The following is a 21210-nucleotide window of genomic DNA, read 5'->3' on the forward strand; positions in this document are numbered from 1 at the left end:
GGGTCCCTGGATCCCCCCGTGACCCCCCCCAGGACACTCGGGACCCCTCCCAAGCCCCCCCCCCCCGACCCCTGGATCCCCCCGTGACCCCCCCAGACACTCGGGACCCCTCTCAGGCCCCCCCCTCAGGCCCCCGGGGTCCCCCCGCGTCACCCCCCCGCACCCACCGGCGGGCCCCCCCCCGGGCGGCAGGAGGAGGAGGAGGAGGAGTAGGAGGGAGTGGGGGGGGGCTGCAGCAGGGCGCCATGGCGGGGGGGCCCCACGCGTGTCCCGGGGCTCCTCGGGCGGTGGCAGGTCCCGCGGGTCGCGCCCGTGTCCCCAGCGCTTGTCCCCGGGGCCGCCCACGCGTGGGGGGGGGGGGGCGGGGGGAGGAAGGCTCCCCCCCCCCCCCGAGGCCACCGTGTCCCCGAGGCCACCGGCCGGCCTTGGGCTGCCGGGACGTCACCCCGGGGAGGGACCCGCGCGCCCCCGCCTCTCCCCCGGGCCCCCCCCGGGTCCCCAGTGTCACCACACCGTCCCCAGTGTCACCTGGTGTGTGTCCCCCCCCCCCAGTGTCACCTGCCCCCTCCCCCACTATCCCCCCCGTGTCCCAGTGTCACCCGGTGTCGTCCCCCACCATCGCCAGCGTCACCCGTCCCCAACCCAACGATCCCCCCCCAAACGCAGTGTCCCCACCCCCACCCCCAGAGTCACCCCCCGGGTCCCCAGTGTCCCCCCCCCACGCCCAGAGTCACCCCCATGTCCCCCCCCCCACCCCCAGAGTCACCCCCGGGTCCCCAGTGTCCCCCCCCCACCCCCAGAGTCACCCCCATGTCCCCAGTGTCCCCCCCATCCCAGAGTCACCCCCGGGTCCCCAGTGTCCCCCCCCCCACCCCCAGAGTCACCCCATGTCCCCAGTGTCCCCCCCCCATCCCAGAGTCACCCCGGGTCCCCAGTGTCCCCCCCCCATCCCCAGAGTCACCCCCGGGTCCCCAGTGTCCCCCCCCCACCCCCAGAGTCACCCCCATGTCCCCAGTGTCCCCCCCCCCATCCCCAGAGTCACCCCCATGTCCCCAGTGTCCCCCCCCCATCCCCAGAGTCACCCCCGGGTCCCCAGTGTCCCCCCCCCACCCCCAGAGTCACCCCCATGTCCCCAGTGTCCCCCCCCCACCCCCAGAGTCACCCCCATGTCCCCAGTGTCCCCCCCCCATCCCCAGAGTCACCCCCGGGTCCCCAGTGTCCCCCCCCCACCCCCAGAGTCACCCCCATGTCCCCAGTGTCCCCCCCCACGCCCAGAGTCACCCCCATGTCCCCAGTGTCCCCCCCCACCCCCAGAGTCACCCCCATGTCCCCAGTGTCCCCCCCCCACGCCAGAGTCACCCCCATGTCCCCAGTGTCCCCCCCCACCCCCAGAGTCACCCCCCATGTCCCCAGTGTCCACCCCCCCACCCCCAGAGTCACCCCCATGTCCCCACTGTCCCCCCCCCACCCCCAGAGTCACCCCCATGTCCCCAGTGTCCCCCCCCCACCCCAGAGTCACCCCCATGTCCCCCCCCATCCCCAGAGTCACCCCCGGGTCCCCAGTGTCCCCCCCCCACCCCCAGAGTCACCCCCATGTCCCCAGTGTCCCCCCCCCACCCCCAGAGTCACCCCCATGTCCCCCCCCATCCCCAAGAGTCACCCCCATGTCCCCAGTGTCCCCCCCCCATCCCCAGAGTCACCCCCGGGTCCCCAGTGTCCCCCCCCACCCCCAGAGTCACCCCCATGTCCCCAGTGTCCCCCCCCCATCCCCAGAGTCACCCCCGGGTCCCCAGTGTCCCCCCCCCACCCCCAGAGTCACCCCCGGGTCCCCAGTGGTCCCCCCCCCACCCCCAGAGTCACCCCCGGGTCCCAGTGTCCCCCCCCCCCACGCCCAGAGTCACCCCCATGTCCCCAGTGTCCCCCCCCCCATCCCAGAGTCACCCCCATGTCCCCAGTGTCCCCCCCCCATCCCCAGAGTCACCCCCATGTCCCCAGTGTCCCCCCCCCACGCCCAGAGTCACCCCCATGTCCCCAGTGTCCCCCCCCCACCCCCAGAGTCACCCCCGGGTCCCCAGTGTCCCCCCCCCACGCCCAGAGTCACCCCCATGTCCCCCCCCATCCCCAGAGTCACCCCCGGGTCCCCAGTGTCCCCCCCCATCCCCAGAGTCACCCCCATGTCCCCAGTGTCCCCCCCCCACCCCCAGAGTCACCCCCATGTCCCCAGTGTCCCCCCCCCCACCCCCAGAGTCACCCCCATGTCCCCAGTGTCCCCCCCCATCCCCAGAGTCACCCCCGGGTCCCCAGTGTCCCCCCCCCACCCCGCGCCCCCCCGACGCCCCCCAGAGCCTGACGCCGACGTGGCCCCTCGGGTTCCACATGCGCATTTATAATAATAATAATAATAATAATAATAATTAATAATAACGACGATAACGAGGGGGAGCCGCCGCCCGCGCCCACAATGCACTAAAACTGCACCTGCCGCCACCCGGGGGGACACACGGACACCCGGACACGGGGACACCCGGACACGTCCCCAGCCCTGATTGTCGCTGCGTGGCCTCGCGCCGTCCCCCTCCCCACCCCCCCACCCCCCCCCCGCCGAGGGGCTCCTGCCGCGTCCCCGCGTGTCAACGTCCCCGTGACGTCCCTCCGTGTCCCATCCGTGACGTGTCCCCGCTCCGTGTCCCCACGGCGTGTCCCCATCCGTGTCCCGCTCCGTGTCCCCACGGCGTGTCCCCATCCATGTCCCGCTCCGTGTCCCCACGGCGTGTCCCCATCCGTGTCCTGCTCCGTGTCCCCACGGCGTGTCCCCATCCATGTCCCGCTCCGTGTCCCCACGGCGTGTCCCCATCCGTGTCCTGCTCCGTGTCCCCACAGCGTGTCACCATCCGTGTCCCCACGGTGTGTCCCTGCTCTATGTCCCCATGGCGTGTCACCATCCATGTCCTGCTCCGTGTCCCCACGGCACGTCCCTGCTCCGTGTCCTGCTCCGTGTCCCCACGGCGTGTCACCATCTGTGTCCCCGCTCCGTGTCCTGCTCCGTGTCCCCATGGCGTGTCCCCATGGCGTGTCCCCATCCGTGTCCCGCTCCGTGTCCCCACGGCGTGTCCCCGCTCCGTGTCCCCACGGCGTGTCACCATCTGTGTCCCCGCTCCGTGTCCCCACGGCGTGTCACCATCCGTGTCCTGCTCCGTGTCCCCACGGCATGTCCCTGCTCCGTGTCCCAACGGCGTGTCCCCGCTCCGTGTCCCCATGGCGTGTCACCATCCGTGTCCTGCTCCGTGTCCCCACGGCGTCTCCCCACAGCGTGTCCCTGCTCCCTGTCCCGCTCTGTGTCCCCACAGCGTGTCACCATCCGTGTCCTGCTCCGTGTCCCCACGGCGTGTCCCTGCTCCGTGTCCCTGCTCCGTGTCCCCACGGCGTGTCACTGCTCCGTGTCCCTGCTCCGTGTCCCCACGGCGTGTCACTATCCATGTCCCTGCTCTGTGTCCTGCTCCATGTCCCCACGGCGTGTCACCATCCATGTCCTGCTCCGTGTCCCCACGGCGTGTCACTATCCATGTCCCTGCTCTGTGTCCTGCTCCGTGTCCCCACGGCGTGTCACCATCCATGTCCTGCTCCGTGTCCCCACGGTGTCCCTCTGCGCCGTGTCCCCGCGCCACCTCCCGGTGCCGTCCCTCGTGCCACGTTGTCACCCCTCCGTGCCACGTCCCCCCGCTGCCGCGTCGCCTCCGCGTCACCTCCCGGTCCCTCCGCGTCACGTCCCCGCGTCACCGTCCCCACGCGCCGCCCGCGTGTCACGTCCTCGCGCCGCCTCCGCGTCCCCGCGTCACGTCCCCGCGCCGTGTCCCTGTGTCACCTCCTCGTGCCGCGTCCCCGTGTCACATTCTTGTGTCACATCCCCGTGTCACGTCCCAAGGCACGTCCCCGTGTCACCTCCTCGCGTGCCGCGTCCCCGCGACATGTCCCCGTGTGACGGGCCCGAGCCGTGTCCCCGTGTCACGTGCCCGTGTGCCGTGTCCCCAGGCCATGTGCCTGTGCCGTGTCCCCGTGTCACGTGCCCGTGTGCCGTGTCCCCCGGCCACGTCCTTGTGTGTCACATCCTGGCGTGTCACGTCCCCGTGCCGTGTCCCCGTGCCATGTCCCTGTGTCACGTCCCCGTGCGTGTCCTCAGGCCACGTCCTTGTGTGTCACATCCTGGCGTGTCACGTCCCCGTGCCGTGTCCCCGTGTCACATTCCCGTACCGTGTCCCCGTGCCGTGTCCCCGTGTCACGTCCCCGTGTCACGTCCCCGTGCCGCGTCCCTGTGCCGTGTCCTCGTGTCACCTCCTTGTGCCACATCCCCGTGTCATGTCCCGGCAGCGTGTCCCCGTGTCACATCCCCGTGCCGTGTCCCCGTGCCGTGCCTTCGTGTGTCACGTCCCCGTGTCACACGCCCATATCGTGTCCTTGTGTGTCCCGTCCCTTGCGTGTCACGTGTGTCCCCGTGTGTCACGTGTGTCCCTGGGGCTGGGGACGGCAGGGGAGGCACGGGCCACGCGGGGAGGGGGACACGGAGGGGACACGGGCGTCCCCCGGCCCCGGCACCGTAAGGGGGGTGGGGGCGTCAGGAGGGGACACGCCGGGAGGCACCAGGGGACACCGGGATGCACGAGGACACGAGGTGCTGGGTTCCAGCAGGACATGTCGTGACATACTGGGACACGTGGGGACACGTCACGATGTCCCGGGACACGCTGTGACACGCGGGGACACGCCAGGACACGCCAAGTGGCACCGTGACACGCTGGGACACGCCGTGACACGCCAAGTGGCACCGTGACACGCTGGGACACGCCGTGGGTGTCCGTGTGGCTGCCGGGGCACGCGGTGGCTGTCATGGATGTCATGGCCACCCGTGGGTGACACAGGCCCGGCGGGTGACACGGGCGGGTGACAGGGCCCCGGCGGGTGACACGGGCCCAGCAGGTGACACAGGTGGGTGACACAGGCCCGGTGGGTGACACAGGCCCCGGCGGGCGACATGGGTGGGTGACACGGGCCCAGCGGGTGACACAGGCGGGTGACACAGGCCCGGCGGGTGACACAGGTGGGTGTCACAGGCCCGGCGGGTGACACGGGCGGGTGACACAGGCCCGGCGGGTGACACGGGCGGGTGACATGGGCCCGGTGGGTGACACGGGCGGGTGACACAGGCCCGGCGGGTGACACGGGCGGGTGACACAGGCCCGGCGGGTGACACAGGTGGGTGTCACAGGCCCGGCGGGTGACACGGGCGGGTGACACAGGCCCGGCGGGTGACACGGGCGGGTGACACGGGCCCGGTGGGTGACACGGGCGGGTGACACGGGCTCGGCGGGTGACACGGGCGGGTGACACAGGCCCGGCGGGTGACACGGGTGGGTGTCACAGGCCCGGCAGGTGACACGGGCGGGTGTCACAGGCCCGGCAGGTGACACAGGCGGGTGACACAGGCCCGGCGGGTGACACGGGCGGGTGACACAGGCCCGGCGGGTGACACGGGCCCAGCAGGTGACACGGGCGGGTGACACGGGTGGGTGTCACAGGCCCGGCAGGTGACACGGGCGGGCGACACGGGCCCGGCGGGTGACACGGGCGGGCGACACGGGCGCTACCTGGTGAAGAAGGGCAGGTGGTGCTGGCTGAGGGCGGCGCCGGTGCGAGGGGACTCTGTCCTGGCCATGACGTCCTTGAACCAGGAGGCCACGTCCACCTCCAGCGTCTCGTAGCGCTTGATGAAGTTGTGCTCCTGCGGGAGGGAGGGGCGAGCGGTGGGACACGGGGACACACGGACACGGGGGGGACCCGGGGACACAGGGGCGGAGGCGTGGGGGCACAGGGACAGGGACGTGGGGACACAAGGACACTGGCACCAGGACACGGGTGGGGACACAGGGACAGGGACGGGGGGACACAAGGACACGAGCACCAGGACACGGGTGGGGACACAGGGACAGGGACGGGGGGACACAAGGACACGAGCACCAGGACACGGGTGGGGACACAGGGACAGGGACGGGGGGACACAAGGACACGAGCACCAGGACACGGGTGGGGACACAGGGACAGGGACGGGGGGACACAAGGACACTGGCACCAGGACACGGGTGGGGACACAAGGACACGAGCACCAGGACACTTGTGGGGACACAGGGACACTGGCACCAGGACACAGGTGGGGACACAAGGACAGGGCCGGGGGGACACAAGGACACGAGCACCAGGACACGGGTGGGGACACAGGGACACTGGCACCAGGACACAGGTGGGGACACAAGGACAGGGCCGGGGGGACACAAGGACACGAGCACCAGGACACGGGTGGGGACACAGGGACACGAGCACCAGGACACGGGTGGGGACACAAGGACAGGGACGTGGGGACATAAGGACACGAGCACCAGGACACGGGTGGGGACACAGGGACAGGGACGTGGGGACACAAGGACACGAGCACCAGGACACGGGTGGGGGCACAGGGACAGGGACGTGGGGACACAAGGACAAGAGCACCAGGACACGGGTGGGGACACAGGGACAGGGACGTGGGGACACAAGGACACGAGCACCAGGACACGGGTGGGGACACAAGGACACGAGCACCAGCACACGGGTGGGGACACAGGGACAGGGACGTGGGGACAGAAGGACACGAGCACCAGGACACGGGTGGGGACACAAGGACAGGGCCGGGGGGACACAAGGACACGAGCACCAGGACACGGGTGGGGACACAAGGACACTGGCACCAGGACACAGGTGGGGACACAAGGACAGGGCCGGGGGGACACAAGGACACGAGCACCAGGACACGGGTGGGGACACTGGGACACGAGCACCAGGACACGGGTGGGGACACAAGGACACTGGCACCAGGACACAGGTGGGGACACAAGGACAGGGACGTGGGGACACAGGGACACGAGCACCAGGACACGGGTGGGGACACAGGGACAGGGCCGGGGGGACACAAGGACACTGGCACCAGGACACAGGTGGGGACACAAGGACAGGGACGTGGGGACACAAGGACACGAGCACCAGGACACGGGTGGGGACACAGGGACAGGGCCGGGGGGACACAGGACAGGGGCAAAGGGGGCACGGGCGGGGAGACACAGACACGGGTGTGGGGACACGCGCGGACAGCGGGACACAGACACACGGACACTCGTGTGGAGACATGCGGGGGGCGGGGGCTGGGGGACGGCGACAGGGAGGCCGCGGCCCCCCCCCGGGGATGGCAGCCCCCCGCCTGCCGGGGCAGGGGACACGCGTGACGGGGACACGCGTGACGGGGACTCACCAGTAACTTGTTGTACTTTGGTCTCTTCCTGTGGTCCTTGGTGAGGCTGCGGGGGAGGGGAGGGGGCGTCAGCAGCGCGGGGACACCCCGGGGACACCCCGGGGACGCGCCCCCCGCCCGGGGAGGGGCGGCTTGTCACCCACCAGTCCCTGACGAAGGCCTGGAAGTCCCCGGAGAAGCCCATGGCGGGGGGCAGCAGCGGGGGATCCTCCTGCAGCACCTTCGTCAGCACCTCGAAATCCGTCTTGCAGTTCTGGTAGGGGAACTGCCCCGTGGCCAGCTCCACCTGCGGGGACACCGGTGTCACCGGGGAGGGGGGAGCACGGGGACACGGCCGCGCCGCGGGGGGCCGCGGGGCGCCGCGGCGAGGTACGGGGACGCGGCGGGGATGAGCTGGGGACCCGGGGACACGCTGGGGACCTGGGGACACACGTTGGGGACATGGTGGGGACCCGGGGACACGCTGGGGACATGGTGGGGACCTGGGGACACGGTGGGGGCCCGGGGACACACGTTGGGGACATGGTGGGGACCTGGGGACACGCTGGGGACATGGTGGGACCCGGGAACACGCTGGGGACATGGTGGGGACCTGGGGACACGGTGGGGGCCCGGGGACACACGTTGGGGACATGGTGGGGACCTGGGGACACGCTGGGGACATGGTGGGGACCTGGGGACACGGTGGGGGCCCGGGGACACACGTTGGGGACATGGTGGGGACCTGGGGACACGCTGGGGACATGGTGGGACCCGGGGACACGCTGGGGACATGGTGGGGACCTGGGGACACGGTGGGGGCCCGGGGACACACGTTGGGGACATGGTGGGGACCTGGGGACACGCTGGGGACATGGTGGGGACCTGGGGACACACGTTGGGGACATGGTGGGAGCCGGGGACACGCTGGGGACATGGTGGGGACCTGGGGACACGCTGGGGACATGGTGGGAGCCGGGAACACGCTGGGGACATGGTGGGGACCTGGGGACACGCTGGGGACATGGTGGGGACCTGGGGACACTTTGGGGACATGGTGGGACCCGGGGACACGCTGGGGACATGGTGGGGACCCGGGGACACTTTGGGGACATGGTGGGACCCGGGGACACGCTGGGGACATGGTGGGGACCTGGGTACACGCTGGGGACATGGTGGGATCCGGGGACACGCTGGGGACATGGTGGGGACCTGGGGACACACGTTGGGGACATGGTGGGAGCCGGGGACACGCTGGGGACATGGTGGGACCCGGGGACACGCTGGGGACATGGTGGGGACCTGGGGACACACTGGGGACATGGTGGGGACCTGGGGACACACTGGGGACATGGTGGGAGCCAGGGGTGTGCTGGGGACAGGGTGGGGACCTGGGGACACGCTGGGGACATGGTGGGGACCTGGGGACACACTGGGGACATGGTGGGACCCAGGGACACGCTGGGGACATGGTGGGGACCTGGGGACACGCTGGGGACATGGTGGGAGCCAGGGGTGTGCTGGGGACAGGGTGGGGACCTGGGGACACGCTGGGGACATGGTGGGGACCTGGGGACACACTGGGGACATGGTGGGACCCAGGGACACGCTGGGGACATGGTGGGGAGCTGGGGACACGCTGGGGACATGGTGGGACCCGGGGACACGCTGGGGACATGGTGGGGACCTGGGGACACGGTGGGGGCCCGGGGACACACGTTGGGGACATGGTGGGGACCTGGGGACACGCTGGGGACATGGTGGGGACCTGGGGACACACGTTGGGGACATGGTGGGAGCCGGGGACACGCTGGGGACATGGTGGGAGCCGGGAACACGCTGGGGACATGGTGGGGACCTGGGGACACGCTGGGGACATGGTGGGGACCTGGGGACACTTTGGGGACATGGTGGGACCTGGGGACACGCTGGGGACATGGTGGGGACCTGGGGACACACGTTGGGGACATGGTGGGGACCTGGGGACACGCTGGGGACATGGTGGGGACCCGGGGACACGCTGGGGACATGGTGGGGACCTGGGGACACGCTGGGGACATGGTGGGACCCGGGGACACGCTGGGGACATGGTGGGGACCTGGGGACACGCTGGGGGCCCGGGGACACACGTTGGGGACATGGTGGGGACCTGGGGACACGCTGGGGACATGGTGGGGACCTGGGGACACGTTGGGGGCCCGGGGACACACGTTGGGGACATGGTGGGGACCTGGGGACACGCTGGGGACATGGTGGGACCCGGGGACACGCTGGGGACATGGTGGGGACCTGGGGACACGGTGGGGGCCCGGGGACACACGTTGGGGACATGGTGGGGACCTGGGGACACGCTGGGGACATGGTGGGGACCTGGGGACACACGTTGGGGACATGGTGGGAGCCGGGGACACGCTGGGGACATGGTGGGGACCTGGGGACACGCTGGGGACATGGTGGGAGCCGGGAACACGCTGGGGACATGGTGGGGACCCGGGGACACGCTGGGGACATGGTGGGGACCTGGGGACACGCTGGGGACATGGTGGGGACCTGGGGACACTTTGGGGACATGGTGGGACCCGGGGACACGCTGGGGACATGGTGGGGACCCGGGGACACTTTGGGGACATGGTGGGACCCGGGGACACGCTGGGGACATGGTGGGGACCTGGGTACACGCTGGGGACATGGTGGGACCCGGGGACACGCTGGGGACATGGTGGGGACCTGGGGACACACGTTGGGGACATGGTGGGAGCCGGGGACACGCTGGGGACATGGTGGGACCCGGGGACACGCTGGGGACATGGTGGGGACCTGGGGACACACTGGGGACATGGTGGGGACCTGGGGACACACTGGGGACATGGTGGGAGCCAGGGGTGTGCTGGGGACAGGGTGGGGACCTGGGGACACGCTGGGGACATGGTGGGGACCTGGGGACACACTGGGGACATGGTGGGACCCAGGGACACGCTGGGGACATGGTGGGGACCTGGGGACACGCTGGGGACATGGTGGGACCCGGGGACACGCTGGGGACATGGTGGGGACCTGGGGACACGCTGGGGACATGGTGGGGAGCTGGGGACACGCTGGGGACATGGTGGGACCCAGGGACACGCTGGGGACATGGTGGGGACCTGGGGACACGCTGGGGACATGGTGGGGAGCTGGGGACACGCTGGGGACATGGTGGGACCCGGGGACACGCTGGGGACATGGTGGGGACCTGGGGACACGGTGGGGGCCCAGGGACACACGTTGGGGACATGGTGGGGACCTGGGGACACGCTGGGGACATGGTGGGGACCTGGGGACACACGTTGGGGACATGGTGGGAGCCGGGGACACGCTGGGGACATGGTGGGAGCCGGGAACACGCTGGGGACATGGTGGGGACCTGGGGACACGCTGGGGACATGGTGGGGACCTGGGGACACTTTGGGGACATGGTGGGACCTGGGGACACGCTGGGGACATGGTGGGGACCTGGGGACACACGTTGGGGACATGGTGGGGACCTGGGGACACGCTGGGGACATGGTGGGGACCCGGGGACACGCTGGGGACATGGTGGGGACCTGGGGACACGCTGGGGACATGGTGGGACCCGGGGACACGCTGGGGACATGGTGGGGACCTGGGGACACGCTGGGGGCCCGGGGACACACGTTGGGGACATGGTGGGGACCTGGGGACACGCTGGGGGCCCGGGGACACACGCTGGGGACATGGTGGGGACCTGGGGACACGTTGGGGGCCCGGGGACACACGTTGGGGACATGGTGGGGACCTGGGGACACGCTGGGGACATGGTGGGACCCGGGGACACGCTGGGGACATGGTGGGGACCTGGGGACACGGTGGGGGCCCGGGGACACACGTTGGGGACATGGTGGGGACCTGGGGACACGCTGGGGACATGGTGGGGACCTGGGGACACACGTTGGGGACATGGTGGGACCCGGGAACACGCTGGGGACATGGTGGGGACCTGGGGACACACTGGGGACATGGTGGGGACCTGGGGACACTTTGGGGACATGGTGGGACCCGGGGACACGCTGGGGACATGGTGGGGACCTGGGGACACACTGGGGACATGGTGGGAGCCAGGGGTGTGCTGGGGACAGGGTGGGGACCTGGGGACACGCTGGGGACATGGTGGGGACCTGGGGACATGCTGGGGACATGGTGGGACCCGGGGACACGCTGGGGACATGGTGGGGACCTGGGGACACACTGGGGACATGGTGGGAGCCAGGGGTGTGCTGGGGACAGGGTGGGGACCTGGGGACACGCTGGGGACATGGTGGGGACCTGGGGACACGTTGGGGACATGGTGGGGACCCAGGGACACGCTGGGGCCCAGGAACACCCTGGGGACAACGATGGGGACAATGTTGGGGACCCAGGGACACGCTGGGGACCTGGGGATGTGCTGGGGACCCAGTGGGGACCCGGGGATGACGTGGGCATGTCCTGGGGACACAGTTGGGAGCTGGGGACACAGTGGGGTCATGTCAGGGACACTGCAGGGACACAGGGACACGTTGGGGACCCTGTGGGGAGCCACGGATGTGTCGGGGACGCTGAGGGGAGCCCAGGACGTGCTGGGGACGCCGTGGGGACGTGTCGGGGCTGCTGGAACACCATGGGGACATGGGGACATGGTGGGGACGTGTCGGGGACACCGTGGGGACGCCGCGGGGACAGTCAGGGCCGCGGCTCACCAGGGAGATGCCGAGGCTCCAGACGTCGGCGCGGATGTCGTAGTCGGGCTTGGTGGGGTCGGGGGGGTCGATGCGCTCGGGCTGGGGGAGACGGGGGGGCTGTGGGGCACCGGGGGGGGCCAGGACCCCCAGCACCCACCCCCCGAGGGACCCACAACTCCCACCTCTGGGGTGCAGCACCCCAGCCCCAGGGGACCCCCAGCCCTGGGAGACCCCCAGCACCCCCATCTGGGGGGCAGCACCCATGGTCCTGGAGGACCCATGGAACCTCCAGCACCCACCTCTTGGGGTACAGCACCCACAGCCCCAGAGACCCCCAGCCCCCACCTCTGGGGGGCAGCACCCACACCCCCAGGACAACCCCAGCACCCACATCTGGGGTACAGCACCCACATCTGGGGTACAGCACCCACCTCTGGGGGGCAGCACCCACACCCCCAGGACACCCCCAGCACCCACCTCTGGGGGGCAGCACCCACACCCCCAGCACCCACATCTGGGGTACAGTACCCCCAGCCCCAGGGGACCCCCAGCACCCACATCTGGGGCGCAGCACCCCCAGCCCCAGAGGACCCCCAGCCCCCCCAATCCTGGAACCCCAGATCCCAGCAGGACCCCCCCGCCGCCGCCGCCCCCGCCCGCCCCCCCCCAGCAGCCCGAGCCCAGGGGGCCCCCCTCCCCGTCCCCCGCAGCACCCATGGGTGCTTACGGCCATGTAGGCGGCGCAGCCGGCGCTGCGGGTCTTGGCCTTGGAGTCGACGAGGCGGCCGCTGATGCCGAAGTCGCAGAGCTTGACCTGCCCCCGCTCGTCCAAGAGGATGTTGGAGGGTTTGACGTCGCGGTGGATCACCCCGTGCTTCTCCTTCAGGTAGAAGAGGGCCTTCACGATCTGCGGGGAGGGGTGTCAGCGGCGGCGGCCCCCCCACGGCCCCCCCCCGAGCGCCCCCTCCCCGCTCACCGCCACCGTCATCTTGCCCAGGATGCGCTCGGGGATGGGGCCTTGGATGCGCTTCTTGAGCTTCTCGGCGCAGGTGCCCATCAGCTCCATGGCGATGAAGACGTCGGTCTGGGGAGGAAGAAGAGGAGGTCGGGGGGAGGGGCTGGTGCCGGTGACGCTGCGGCTGGGGGGGGTGGGGGGGGATCGGGGGGACGCCCCCCTGCTGCGGTGGGGGAGGTGGGGACCACGCAGAGGGAGGGGCAGGGCCGGGGCCGGACCCCGACCGTGGGGCAGCCTGGGCTCGGGTCCAGGCCCTATGGAGGGACCTATGGCCACGCCCTATGGCGGGGCCCTATGGCAATGGCCACGCCCTATGGAGGGGCCTATGGCGATGGCCAGACCCTATAGAGGGGCCCTATGGAGGCCCCTATAGCCACATCCAGACCCTATGGAGGCCCCAACAGCCACATGCAGACCTTATAGCAGGTCCCTATAGCCACATCCAGACCCTATGGAGGCCCCTATAGCCACATCCAGACCCTATGGAGGCCCCTACAGCCACATCCAGACCCTATGGAGGCCCCTACAGCCACATCCAGACCCTGGAGGGGACCCATGGCCACATGCAGACCCTATAGCAGGTCCCTATAGCCACATGCAGACCCTATGGCAGGTCCCTATAGCCACATGCAGACCCTGGAGGGGACCCATGGCCACATACAGACCCTATGGCAGGTCCCTATAGCCACATCCAGACCCTATGGAGGCCCCTACAGCCACATCCAGACCCTGGAGGGGACCCATGGCCACATGCAGACCCTATGGCAGGTCCCTATAGCCACATCCAGACCCTATGGAGGCCCCTACAGCCACATCCAGACCCTGGAGGGGACCCATGGCCACATGCAGACCCTATGGCAGGTCCCTATAGCCACGTCCAGACCCTATGGAGGACCCTATAGCCACATCCTGACCCTGGAGCGGACCCATGGCCACATGCAGACCCTATGGCAGGTCCCTATAGCCACGTCCAGACCCTATGGAGGACCCTATAGCCACATCCTGACCCCGGAGGGGACCCACGGGCACACACAGACCCTCCGGCCGCGTCCCGCCCCTCCCCTCCGGCAGCCCCTCGGGCGCAGCGGGCCCTGTGGCGGGCCCTATGGCGGGCCCCATGGCGGGGCTCACGTTGGTGATGAAGGTGCCGAAGCACTGGACGATGTAGGGGCAGTCGTGGCTCTTGAGCACCACGTCCAGGTCCATCAGGATGCGCTTGTTCTCCTCCCGGTTCCCCGAGCGCCGCATTTGCTGGGGGGGGAGGAAGAAAAGAGGGGGGGGGGGTCGGTTAGCGCCGGGTGCTGGGGAGGGGGGGTCACAGTATCGGGGGGGGCGCGGGGGGGGTCCCCACCTTGACGGCGATGACGTGGCCTGTCTTGCGGAAGCGCATCTTCCAGACCTGCCCGCAGGTGCCGCTGCCGATCTCCCCCAGGTTCTCCAGGTCGTTGATCTCTGCCTGGTAGCGCTGGGGGGGGGGGGGGGGCGGGGGGGGTCGGGTCAAGGTCAGGGTCAAGGTCAGGGTCAGGGTCCCCCCCTGACGCCCCCCCCCCCCCCCCCCCCCCGCGCTTACCTGCCCCCCCACGGTGAGGTACCCCCGTCTGCTTCATGATCTCCTGCAGCTTCTGGTCGATCTCGATGCTGGGGAGAAGAAAGAGGGCGCCCGGCCAATCAGCAGGGGGCAAAGGGGGCGCCTGGCCAATCAGCAGGGGGCAAAGGGGGCGCCTGGCCAATCAGCAGGGGGCAAAGGGGGCGCCTGGCCAATCAGCAGGGGCAAAGGGGGGCACCTGGCCAATCAGCAGGGGGCAAAGGGGGGCGCCCGGCCAATCAGCAGGGGGCAAAGGGGGGGCGCCCGGCCAATCAGCAGGGGGCAAAGGGGGGCGCCCGGCCAATCAGCAGGGGGCAAAGGGGGGGCGCCTGGCCAATCAGCAGGGAGCAAAGGGGGAGCCTGGCCAATCAGCAGGGAGCAAAGGGGGGCACCCGGCCAATCAGCAGGGGGCAAAGGGGGGGGGGCCCGGCCAATCAGCAGGGGGCAAAGGGGGGGCGCCCGGCCAATCAGCAGGGGGCAAAGGGGGGGCGCCCGGCCAATCAGCAGGGGGCAAAGGGGGGGGCGCCCGGCCAATCAGCAGGGAGCAAAGGGGGAGCCTGGCCAATCAGCAGGGGGCAAAGGGGGGCGCCCGGCCAATCAGCAGGGGGCAAAGGGGGGGCGCCCGGCCAATCAGCAGGGGGCAAAGGGGGGGCGCCCGGCCAATCAGCAGGGGGCAAAGGGGGGCGCCCAGCCAATCAGCAGGGGGCAAAGGGGGGGCGCCTGGCCAATCAGCAGGGAGCAAAGGGGGAGCCTGGCCAATCAGCAGGGAGCAAAGGGGGGCACCCGGCCAATCAGCAGGGGGCAAAGGGGGGGCGCCCGGCCAATCAGCAGGTGGCAAAGGGGGGGCGCCCGGCCAATCAGCAGGGGGCAAAGGGGGGGGCGCCCGGCCAATCAGCAGGGGGCAAAGGGGGGGCGCCCGGCCAATCAGCAGGGAGCAAAGGGGGAGCCTGGCCAATCAGCAGGGGGCAAAGGGGGGCGCCCGGCCAATCAGCAGGGGGCAAAGGGGGAGCCCGGCCAATCAGCAGGGGGCAAAGGGGGGGTGCCCGGCCAATCAGCAGGGGGCAAAGGGGGGGGCGCCCGGCCAATCAGCAGGGGGCAAAGGGGGGCGCCATGCCCGGCCAATCAGCACAGGGGACACCCCCACACAACTGGCCAATCAGCATATAGGGCAGGGGGGTGCCTGGCCAGTCAGTATGGGGATACCTGGCCAATCAGCATATTTGGGGAGAAGCGTGGCCAATCAGCACACAGGGGAATGAGGGGTATGCCCAGCTGGCCAATCAGCACACAGGGAGGGTGCCCATGCGACCAATCAGCAAAGGGAAAGGTCTCCAGGCCAATCAGCACTGACAGGGACATGTCGACTTGGCCAATCAACATCCACGTGCTTCTTGGACCCCTGGCCAATCAGCAGAAGGAACTCTCCTCTTGCCTGGCCAATCAGCATGCATGGAATTACAGATACCCAGCCAATCAGCACACAGGGAATCCTGTCTGCCTGGCCAATCAGCACACGCTGCTTCCTCTACACCCAGCCAACCAGTGCATGGGAATCTCCCACATGGCCAATCGGCACCCACAGTAGCTCAAATCTCCGGCCAATCAGCCGCCAGAGCCTCCTGCACAGCTGGCCAATCAGCACATGCGGTTTCCTAGGCACCTGGCCAATGAGCAACCGGGGCTTCCTGCACATCTGGCCAATTAGCACACGTAGCTCACCAACCTGGCTGGCCAATCAGCACCCACGGTGCCCTATCTGCCTGGCCAATCAGCACCCACGGTCCTTTGGCGCTCTGGCCAATCAGCTCCCGCTGGCTCCTGCACACCTGGCCAATCCACACAAGCAGAGCTCCTGCCTGAGCAGCCAATGAGCTGATGCGCTACCCTGAACGTCTGACCAATCAGCACCTACGGGCTCTTGCTTATCTGGCCAATCAGTGCTTGTGACCCTCCCCCCAGAGCTCTGCCCAATCAGCTCACATGATCCGCCAGACCCCTGGCCAATCAGCACACGTGAGCCACTAGACCCTTAGCCAATCAGAGTAGGCGATCCCCCAGAACTCTGGCCAATCAGCACACACGATCCCCTGACCCCCGGCCAATCAGCTCACACGATTCCTCCGGCCATCTAGCCAACCGGCCCACACAGTCCCCCACCCGCTCAGCCAATCACAGCGCAGCAGACCCCCCCAGGCGGGCGGCCAACCGGGCGGGGGCGGGCTCTCGGGGGCAGCCAATGGGGCGCGGGGCGGGGCGGGCTCACCTCTCCACGCTGCGGGGCACCAGGAAGGGCGGCTGGGGCAGCCCCAGCATGTTGCGGGGGCGGGTGGGGGGCGGCGGGTGCTGGGCCCCTCGGGGGGCGCGGCCCGGCCCCCCCCGTCGCTCACCAGCGGCAGCTGCAGAGCTGGGGGAGAGAGACCCCGTCAGCCCCCCCTAATGGGGGGGAGACCCACAGAGCCCCCCCAAACAGAGGTGGGGGGGAGAGGACCCCCACAGCCCCCCCAAACTGAGGGGGGAGGGGGGAGAGACCCCCACAGCCCCCCCAAACCGAGGGGGAGGGGGAAGAGACTCCATCAGCCCCCCCAAATGGAAGGGGAGACCCCCACAGCCCCCCCAAACTGAGGGGGGGAGGGGGGAGAGATGCCATCAGCCCCCCCAAACAGAGGGCGAGACCCCCACAGCCCCCCCAAATTGAGGGGGGAGAGACCCCCACAGCCCCCCCAAACCAGGGTGGGGGGGAGAGACCCTGTCAGCCCCCCCAAATGGAGGGGGAAGATGGGGAGGGGGTGGAGAGACCCCCACAGCTGTCCCCAAATGTGGGGGGGGGGGGGGGGGGGGGGGGCAGAGTGACCCCATCAGCCCTCCCCAGAACATCCCCCACCACCCCCACCCCCCTCGAGAGTGGGGGGAGCCCCCCCAACCCACCCACAGCACCCCGGGGTGACCTGGCTTGGGGGGGGCCCCCCAAGCCCCCACCCCCCCCCGCAGGGCGCTGCCCCTCCCGGCTCCTCCTGCCTCTTTTGCCCTTTCCTGCCCCGTTTTACCCCATTTCAGCTCAACCCCCTTTTTGCCCGTTCCCGCCCCATTTTGCCCATTTCTGTCCTGTTTTGCTCATTCCCACCCCATTTTAGCTGAGGATCATTTTGCCGTTCCTGTCCCATTTTGCCCATTCCTGCCCCACTTTGGCTCAGCCCCATTTCACCTGTTCCTACCCCATTTCATCCCCCTCCCACCTCAGCCCCATTTTGCCCATTCCCACCCCACTTTGGTTCAGCCCCATTTTGCCCGTTTCTGCCCCATTTTGGCTCAACCACATTTCGCCTGTTTCTGCCCCATTTTGCCCATTCCCGCCCCATTTGGCTCAGCCCCATTTTGCCCAACCCCACCCCATTTTGGTTCAGCCCCATTTTGCCCCTTTCTGCCCCATTCGGCTCAGCCCCATTTTGCCTGTTCCTGCCCCATATTGCCCAATCCCACCCCGTTTTGGTTCAGCCCCATATTGCCCATTTCTGCCCCATTCAGCTCAGCCCCATTTTGCCCAATCCCACCCCATTTTGGCTCAGCCCCATTTTGCCCGTTCCTGCCCCATTTTGCCCAATCCCACCCCATTTTGGCTCAGCCCCATTTTGCCCGTTCCTGCCCCATTTTGCCCAATCCCACCCCGTTTTGGCTCAGCCCCATTTTGCCCGTTCCTGCCCCATATTGCCCAATCCCACCCCGTTTTGGCTCAGCCCCATTTTGCCCGTTCCTGCCCCATTTTGCCCAATCCCATCCCATTTTGGTTCAGCCCCATTCAGCTCAGCCCCATTTTGCCCGTTCCTTCCCCATTTCAGCCCAGACCCATTTTGCCCGTTCCTGCCCCATTTTACCCCTTTCTACCCCATTTTGCCCCTTCCCTCCCGCCTCGGCCCCGTTTCAGCCCCGTCTCAGCCCATTCCCGCCCCCCCCCACGCCCACCCCCCAATCCCCCCCCCACTTTTCGGCGCGGCCCCCGTCCATGCCGTGCCGCGGCCGCATGCGCCGCGGGGCCGGGCCATGCACCCCGCGGGGGCCGGGCCGGGGGGCGCCCCACTCCATGCGACAGGCAGGACAGCCACGGGGGGGGGGGACACACACACACGGGGACATTCGGGGGGGCACGGGGACATTCGGGGGGGTGGTGGGGGGCACACACATGGCGAGGGGGGAGGGGGAGCGGGGAGAAGCCGACGGGGACAAGCTGCTCCGCTGAGTGGGGAAACTGAGGCACGGGCGGGTTTAGGTTGTGCTGGGGGGGGGTGGGGGGGGCCCAGCCTGCTTTGGAGGGGGGATATGAGACATGGGGATGTCCCGGGGGGGGGACACAGGGTGGGGGTCAGCGGGGGGGGACACGGGGGGAGCGTTAGAAGTGGGGGGATGCAGGAGAAACCCAAGCGGCGGCGAGATGTGGTGGTACCTGCTCGCTGGGACGGAGCGGGAGCGGGGCTTAGGGTGATGACGATAACTGGAGTGGTGGGGGGTTTTTTTGGGTGGGGGGGGGGATGGGGGGGCGAAGGGAGGGGGAGAGAAAAGAAAATAAAAAAAAAAAACGGGGAGAAAAAGGGGAAAAAATAATAAAAAGAAAGAAAAACACCATAAATCACAATAGGAACAAACTCAAGGCATCGTGGGGGATAATGAGGGGGGGTCAGAATGAACTTAAACTGGGGGGGGGGGGGGAAGGGGGTGGGGGGAAAGGGGGTTGGGGGGGCTGCCTGGCAGCTCCGGACACCCCCGGCCCGGAAAATGCCTTTATTTTTTTAATAATCCTGTGAAATTGTAGGGAAATGCTGGAAAATCCTTGCCTGGTGGTTGTGGGGCGCTGAGGGGCGCTGAGGGGCCCCATCCCCCCCCACCCCCCCCCACCCCCCCCAAATAAAGGTCCTACCTGGTGGGGGGGGTGTCCGTCCCCCCCCCAAAAGCAGCTCCTCGGGGTGCTAATTGCGGTGGTGACACCCCCTCCCCCATGCCCCCAAATGCCTCCCGGAACCCCCAAACTCCTGCGCTGGTTCCAGTAGTTCCCAGTACAGCCCTATTTCACCCAGTAAAGCCCTCGCGCCCCCCAGACCCACCTCAGCTGCCCCCAAATAGCCCCAATCTGAGCCCAAACGCCCCCCGAGCCCCCCCCATTTTGCCTAATATGGCCCCAATGGCCCCCCCGATATCGCTACAGTCCCTCAATGACAACCCAGGGTCCCCCAAGATCCCTAAAACCAGCCTCAACTGCCCCCAAGAGCACCTCAAGACCCCTAAAACCAGCCTCAACCCCTCTCATACCCCTAAACCAGCCTCATCTGCCCCCAAGACCCATAAAACCAGGCTCAACTGCCCCAAGAGCACCCCAAGACCCCTAAACCCAGCCTCAACCCCTCTCATACCCCTAAAACAGCCTCATCTGCCCCCAAGTCCCATAAAACCAGGCTCAACTGCCCCCAAGAGCACCCCAATACCCCTAAAACCAGCCTCAACTTCCCCCAAGAGCCCCCAGTACCCCTAAACCCGTCCAAATTACCCCCAAGACGCCCCCCAAGACCCCTAAAACCAGACTCAACCCATCTCATACCCCTAAACCAGCCTCAACAGCCCCCAAGAGCCCCCCAGTACCCCCAAACCAGCCTCAACTACCACCAAGAACCCCCCAATATCCCTAAAACCAGCCTTAACTGCCCCCAAGAGCACTCAGTACCCCTAAACCAGCCCAAACTGCCCCCAACACCCCTAAACTGTCCCCCAATACTCCTGAAGCTACCAGAACTACCGTCCGTACCCTGAACACCACCTCAGCCGCCCCCGACACCCCTAAAACAGCCCCACCCGCCACCCAAAAGAGCGTCCTAATTCCCCTCCACTGCCCCCCCCCCCCCGAGCCCCTAAAGCCGCCCTCAAACCCCTTTAATAAGGCCCCGGCGATGAGGGTGCCCCTAACCCAACCCCCCCCACCCCCCCCCCCCACCCCGCCGCCAATCGCCTCAGCCGCCCCCGCCCGGGCCTGGGCCCGGTTTTACCCCTCCCCTTCCCCCGGCTGCGCCTTACTAGGCCGGGCCCGGGCAGGACTGATGTCGAGGTTAAGGTCGATCCGGCGGCGGGCCTCGCGGTTCTCCTGCTTGAGCTTCGCCTCCAGGCGGGAGAGCTTCTGCTCCAGCGAGGACGCCGCCATCTTCCCCCCGCAGCCAGCGCCGCCGCCGCGCAGCCAGAATGCACAAACACCGCACGGCGCATGCGCGGCCTGGCCCCGCCGGGCCACCGTCCGCCCAGCGCACGCCCCGAAGGTTTTAAGACCGCCGCCGGCCACCGTCTCGCCCGCCCTTACCCGGTGGGAGCTTCGGGGAGGGAAGGGCGCATGCGCGGCGCTCGCTTTTTGTTGGGGGTGGGACACGCGCCACCTGGCGTGCGGGAGGGTGAGCGCATGCGTAAGGAGTCCCCCGCCCCCTCCGCGGGGACCCCCCCCGGGGTCCCCCACCTTGGGGACCCCCCCTAGAAGCCCACCCTCCCCACCCCAGACCACTCCCTTCCCCATAAGACCCCCAAACACCACCCCCGCCCCCCAGAGTTGCCTTATGGGGGG

The 21210-nt window shown here is 68.8% G+C and overlaps 1 protein-coding gene across 1 annotated transcript; it reads right to left on the bottom strand.

The window, feature by feature from the left end:
• Positions 1–5393: 5393 nt before the first annotated feature.
• MAP2K7 (mitogen-activated protein kinase kinase 7) lies at positions 5394–20861 on the bottom strand. Its single transcript, XM_075080351.1, is given in 14 exon segments — positions 5394–5773; positions 7331–7376; positions 7474–7616; positions 12046–12126; positions 12755–12934; positions 13004–13111; positions 14174–14293; positions 14394–14507; positions 14613–14636; positions 14638–14680; positions 16891–16975; positions 16978–17031; positions 19063–19110; positions 20679–20861. Coding segments are annotated over 14 exon segments (1308 nt in total). The 5' UTR covers positions 20803–20861; the 3' UTR covers positions 5394–5635.
• Between the last annotated feature and the right edge of the window lie 349 nt (positions 20862–21210).

Source organism: Phalacrocorax aristotelis, unplaced genomic scaffold, assembly GCF_949628215.1.
Source record: "Phalacrocorax aristotelis unplaced genomic scaffold, bGulAri2.1 scaffold_337, whole genome shotgun sequence".
NCBI lineage: Eukaryota > Metazoa > Chordata > Aves > Suliformes > Phalacrocoracidae > Phalacrocorax > Phalacrocorax aristotelis.